At 35.3% G+C, this 6302-nt stretch overlaps 2 protein-coding genes across 4 annotated transcripts in view; one reads left to right on the top strand and one right to left on the bottom strand.

Moving 5' to 3' along the window:
- The window catches only part of LOC106880302 (uncharacterized), a 45826-nt gene extending 42181 nt beyond the window's left edge, over positions 1–3645 (bottom strand). Inside the window, exon 1 of one of the 2 annotated variants that reach the window (XM_014930174.2) lies at positions 3151–3645. In XM_014930174.2, coding sequence (XP_014785660.1) covers positions 3151–3258 — 108 coding nt within the window. In that variant the 5' untranslated portion in view covers positions 3259–3645. The remainder of the gene's footprint in view (positions 1–3150) is intronic. The other variant, XM_014930173.2, reaches the window with a different exon arrangement.
- LOC106880304 (traB domain-containing protein) overlaps positions 3643–6302 on the top strand; it is a 30811-nt gene continuing 28151 nt past the window's right edge. Inside the window, exon 1 of one of the 2 annotated variants that reach the window (XM_014930179.2) lies at positions 3643–3750. In XM_014930179.2, coding sequence (XP_014785665.1) covers positions 3723–3750 — 28 coding nt within the window. In that variant the 5' untranslated portion in view covers positions 3643–3722. Of the gene's footprint in view, positions 3751–4014; positions 4034–6302 lie in introns of those variants that run through there. The other variant, XM_014930180.2, reaches the window with a different exon arrangement.

Genomic DNA, 6302 nt, shown 5'->3' with positions numbered 1-6302 from the left:
ATATATATATATATATATATATAGAGAGAGAGAGAGAGATAGCTCCGGCCAGTCAGTAGCCAAAGAATCAACTCAAACCAGCAGTAACGTTCCTTGTCAGATTTTTCTACTTTCACTTCTGACAGCTAATACCGTGACAGTGCCGCTTTTTTTTTCTAAACCTTTCAGTCATTGGGATGTAGTTATACTGGGACGTCGACATGTAGGGTTTAGTCGAACAAATCGACCCCAGTACTTAAATTTTAAGCCTGGTATTTACTGCATCAGTCTCTTTTGCTAAACTGCGAAGTTACGGCAACGCAAACAAACCTACATCGGTTAAGAGGTAGTGGGGAATGAACACAACACAAAGGTATACACATACATATTACACAATGTAATATACAACGGGCTTCTTTCAGTTTCTGTCAACCAAATCCGGAGCTGTAGAAGAAGAGACTTATCCAAGGTGTTACGCATGGGTACTGAACTCGGGACCATGTGGTTGGAAAACGAATTATTTAACACAGGCAAATGAAGGTGATTCTATTTCCTATTTATAGTTGACGGTGAGTTCTTTCCCTTAAGCCAGATGTTGAGTTTAAGCATCACTTGTTGAATTAAGTGTTTGGTAGAGAAATCTCTTTGTATCATTTCTTATGAATGGCTAGTGACTTTTACTACAGATACCAAACCAAACACACACCATGAACGAGTTAACAAGGGTTTTGATATCAAACAACGTATCTCTCGCGTATCTTATGTGTTAAAGCTAATCAACTGACTATACAGCCAACTTTTAATAGAAAAAAAATTAAGACAAAGAAATAAATTCTATTAGTTTTGAGTTTATTTAAGATGGTTGTGTTTATTTTTTTTGGAGCTTTAGAAAAGATATTTAAGATATCTTTTCTAAAGTCGAATTCTATTTTCATGACCTTTATAATGAAGTTAAGGAGTAGCTTGAAACGGTAATAGCACAGAACGTTTTGGAAGATGTTATCTGAAGAAGCATATTACATCAATTTCATTTTGTAGTAATAAACAAACTCAAGAACACCGTACAGCAAATACTTGACTGTCCAAAATACAGAAATATTCAATAAATTTTAATCCAGTTAGATACACGTTATTGGATAAAGTTGTTTATTTTTCGAGTTCAGTTAGGAGTTAGGGTTAAGAGTTGGGGGTCTTAAGTCTTAGGTTTGGTCAGTCGAATGCTTTTGCTGATATTAATTTGGAAAATTTTCCGAGGTTTTAGAAAAAGAAAATAAAGAATGGCGAGTTCTATAGTTTTGTTGAAATTTATTTGCTTGTCTGCATAATCCAAACTTTTAGCGCAAGCAGAAAACCCCCAAATGAATCGGACTAAGTCTGAGAAACCCACACATTGCGAGTGTGTGTTTAACTATTCAACTCTGACCAACAAATGAAATACCATGTCACATTCATTCATGACGTCACAGACTTTTACCGAAAGATTGCCCCACTCATTACTTCTTAGTTTTGATTATTCAGTACTTCAATAAAATAAGTGTCTTCTACCTCACACAGATGTTACCGAGAGTTGGGAGGTTTCAGCATCAACACTAGATCTTGTTGATATGTCGTGGTTAAGTGCAGCGCTGGATTAACCCATTAAGCAAAATAAGCACGTGCTTAGGGCATCAAGGGACGGGGGCACCACAGAAATGAAAATGGTTTACGGCACAAAAGAAATTACTTTTAACTTGATAAAATAATATTCGTAATGCCTTATCTCTATTAAGTAGAGAAGCAGAAGTTTTACGTAAAATTAATTTTAACGATATCATCGGACACTTTGCAACTAAGAAAAAAAACCGAGAAAACTTTTCAAATATAAATAAAAGGGAAGCATACGAAAATAGACATTATTTTCCATCTTACTGTGAATTTTGTTTCATTTTGAAAATTAAAACTTCATTTTATGGTTTATTATCGTTTATATTTTGAAATATTTTTGTTTACATTTTGAGCCAATTACATATACTTGAGGGCACCAAAACTTTCTAAGTGCTTAGGGCCTCTATTGGTATTAATCCGGCCCTGGGTGTGTGTTCGCGAGCGCGCGTTTTTTCTTCATATTCGTTCGCAGCAAGTTGTTTTACACCTATTAGAATATTTTATTTTTTTTTATTTCCCACCGGGTCAAACCCTTTAGTTTGACCGAAATTTCCTTCCGAGTTCAGTCCCACTGCGTGCACCTTGGGCAAGTGTCTCCTATTACAGCCTTGGGCTGTAATACTTGTTCACAATCACAAAAGAAGACAAATGTAGCTCGAAGAAAAGTTGAAGAACGTTTTTAAAAAGACAGACATCTTAAAACAAAGGAAACCGACTTTAAAAAAAATGTATACAGAATGTGAAAAACAAAAAGAAAAAATAATAAACTAATTACTAGTGCGAACACCCACTCAAATGAGCTAAACCATATTTTAAACCCGATAGGTTACAGGTATCGATGAAAATTCGAAGGTTATGAAATACTTTCGAATGTGAGTGTATAGGCATCGACGAATACAAACTCAAATAGGTTAATTTAATTCAATCTGTGTCACTGTAGACAGCTGTGTTGTTAGTTACAAAACAAGAAAAGAGAGATAAATTTCACAATTACATCTGTTTAGTTTCTGGCCCCTGCGCGCTCACTTCAAATCCCCGTCGAGGTTAACTTTCGTTTTTCTTTCGAGGGCGATGAAAAGGAACCAATGCAGGTTGGTGGGTTCGCGTAATTATAAGAAAGTCGGACAGGATGCCTTTTTCCGACTTTTTACTTCCACTGTTGGAATCCCAAAATGACCTACTTGGGTGGTAGACAGAAATTGTCGCCCAGTTATGACAATCTGGGCGCCTTTAATAGAGTTCACTCAGCTGCAAGCATTCGGGCTGGGTTCTTGGTTCGAGATTTTCCTCTTACCAATTTCAGCGGCCCTATATATATATATATATATATATATATATATAAACGTACGTATGTGTATGTCTGTATGGAGAATACGGTACCGTTATCCGACATTCTTATTTATGAAATGGACGGATATTTTTCTAATCAAGATGCTTTGTCAAAATGTCACAAAAATCTAAACTCCAGTATAAAAGTGATGCGTTTCTCAAATGAATGACTGTCAACAGAAACTATTAACGACTTACCTGCAAGTAATCGGTAATAGATCGTACTTTTCCTCGTACATTCAATTCTTTGCCCTTCTCTTCAAAACTAACTTCTGGCAGTATCTGTTGATTTTGGTAATTCCCCATGCTTGTTAAATCATAAATAACATTCGTCAGAAGGATAAGGTAGATATCCAGACACTGAGTAGGCGGCAGAAAAACAAACAACAAAAACGGTCGTCTACATATTCATACAAAGCCTATATACATTTCTCCAGTATTTCACGTCAGAGTTGGATAGAAGTTTGACTTAAGTCACAATCAAGTTTCTGGTAGGCTGCTTCCAGAGTGATTAGAAGAGTTGACAGTTAACATCGATGAAAGTTTTATCGGCAGCATTCATTAAAATCGTAAAGGAGTTTCATTTTGTCAGCATCGAATAATTAGATTTACCGCTCTACTATCTCAGTAGCTGTCATCATTGTCGTCAGAAATCGATAAAATAACTTCTACACGCAAACTTGCTTCACGACATGCCACGTGTACTGTGACCGCATAGATTGATGACGTCATAGTTTGTTGTGTACACAAGCATATCTCCTCTATTAGTAATGGCTGAGCATCAAGTTGATACGACGAGTAAGTTCTATTTAACACACTATTATATTTCTGTTTACTTTCAGCTTTATTCATTGACTCTGTATATCCGAGTTCTATAGCCGATATATTATTGCTGTGTTCCCCCTTTTGGGGGCTAAAGCTAATATCATTTGTTCTAACATCTGCCCTATGGTTTTTAATGAAAGATACAAAGAGAAAGAGAGAGAGAGAAAGCAATATGTGTGGATTGGATAAGGGAGACAGAAACCAATTTATTAAGGGAGTAAGCGTTCACACTTGTCTTGAAGCACGAAAATTCGTCGTAAGGATCAGATTTTGTACTTATTACTAATAAAACCAACCTTTCTTTATGGTAATGTGTAACTTTCATGTGTTTACGAAAAATATACGTAAGGTGTTTCTGTGTTAAACTAGAAGGCCAGGTAGTTAGTCGGAGATGTTGCCGGTCTTCTTGCGCACTAAAGTGCTGCTTCTTGCAGTCTTTGACAGACCACATTCTTTTGTGTCACACTGATGACTCCCACAAGTACATTATCACTCTATAGCAAACGAATATCCGTAATTGGATGACTAAGGAATCTCGTATACAGGTTTTCTCGTAATGACAATATTGGAGGACAAAAAAATTCCTTTATAGATTATGACTGAATAACACTAAGACAGTAGATTAAATTTGGACCAATTTTGATGTTAACGTTCCAATTTCATTCCTTCTTTGACCTTTTAAATGTTTGTATTTATTATCTGATACAAAAGCTGAAATGTAAAATAACCATATTCTTATATATATATATATATATATATATATTTACACACACAGTAGGCATACACAAAAACGTGTGTCCGAGTGTGTATATGTTTGTTTTATTAGTTTATATATATATTTATACACGCATTCACTGCATTTAAAGTTGTCTTTTCACTCAGCGTAGACAATTTTTTTCCCATCTATTTTTGCAATCCAATTTGGAATATGGATTGCAGATTGTAATTGCGTTTTGATAAAATTGTGTCAGCTTTTTCCTCTTTCTGGATTTTATGTCTTAAAAGACAGGTGGTAAACGTGTGTGGTGCATACTACTGCTTTATGATATATTGTCTGGCTCTGCTTGAAGTATGTGTTATTGATTTTACAATATTTTTTTCTACTAATTGAAAACCTCTTGAGATCTGAATGCATTACGTTTGAGAATACAAATGCTTAAAACGAACAAAACAAAAGTACACCTTCAATGACAATATAGAAATATCCTTAATTTTGAAAAGTAATTTATTTTTTGTCTTCTATCCTTAGTATTCTAGCTTCCTTTTTAGTTTACTCAAAACGATGATTACCCCAGAAAATTATGCGATTCCATTTTTAAATAGTATTTGATTGAGTTTGTTATTGGTATTTTTATCGCCTCACTTCCCGACATACAATTAGGATTCTCTCTTTATTCCGTGTTATCGTCATAATGGAAAACCCCAGTCTGTATTGCTTTTCAATAGTTTGAGGTTTCTAATTTCTGATCTCAAATCCTACCGCCGCCAACTTAGCCATTCATTTTAGTAAGGCTGTTAAAAAAAAACAGCAACGAAACACTGTGGCAGTCCCTTGTCCTATTTCTCTTTAACGACTAATCTTGCGCCAAATTCTGCGGGAGCGAAAATACTTCAGCCAGTTAAAACTCTCCACCCCAAGAATATGTGTCTGTTGTCTTGTGCCTTTGTTAAAAATCTATTGGTGAATGGAAGAACGGTCAAAATACATTTTGGTGCATTGTTAAAGAACGATTTCCTTTTTTTATTTTTTTAATCTCTTTGGTTCTATATCCAATCAAACTGATGTCAAATTTGCCTTTTATTCTACTGGATTCGTTGTAATCCACTATATGTTCTACCAAAATATACTTATGTTAGAATCGTAATACGATCCAACGAGGGGGCAATCTACGTGGTCGTATGACCGATCTGCTAGAAATCTTAACCAAATCTCTCCCAAATTACAACCTTCCGTCTTAACTAAAAGAAAAAGAAAACAAACAAAAAAAGGGATATGTTGGATAATGTCCCACATACCACTAAAAATATGGTGTGACTGCGGTTGGAGCACTTTTTGGTTAGAATTGTCCAGTTTAAGGTTAACCTGGGGTTTGAACTATAACTATCGTAACATTATCACTATTGCTACAACTGCAATCATTCGCAGAAATTGATACCAGTTATACTTCGTGGTCTTCATATCAACGGCATCTCCCATCCTTACAAATATATGTCAAGTAACATGCTATCGTATTACAATAACATTCATAGATTTTAATGACGATAATGTTAGATGACGTCGCCCTCTCTTTAATTCTTGCCTGATGGAATATTCTGAAGTCATTATTATATAGTTAAGTGCTCCACTAGTCATGAGCTATACAAGCTGTTCACTATTTTTCACGTGATTCACTGTCTTGGAGAATAGTAGATATGGAAAGAAAGACGGAATCTGATATTGTCTTTTCACTGTTTAGTCTTGTAATGAAGCGCACCACGTCGTTCATTGACAGTCATCTCTCATTGCGGCTGCATGTTTATATATA

This window comes from Octopus bimaculoides, chromosome 4 (genome assembly GCF_001194135.2).
Source record: "Octopus bimaculoides isolate UCB-OBI-ISO-001 chromosome 4, ASM119413v2, whole genome shotgun sequence".
Lineage (NCBI taxonomy): Eukaryota > Metazoa > Mollusca > Cephalopoda > Octopoda > Octopodidae > Octopus > Octopus bimaculoides.
Note: the sequence above shows the minus strand (reverse complement) of the source record. Positions and strands in the feature narration are given on the sequence as shown.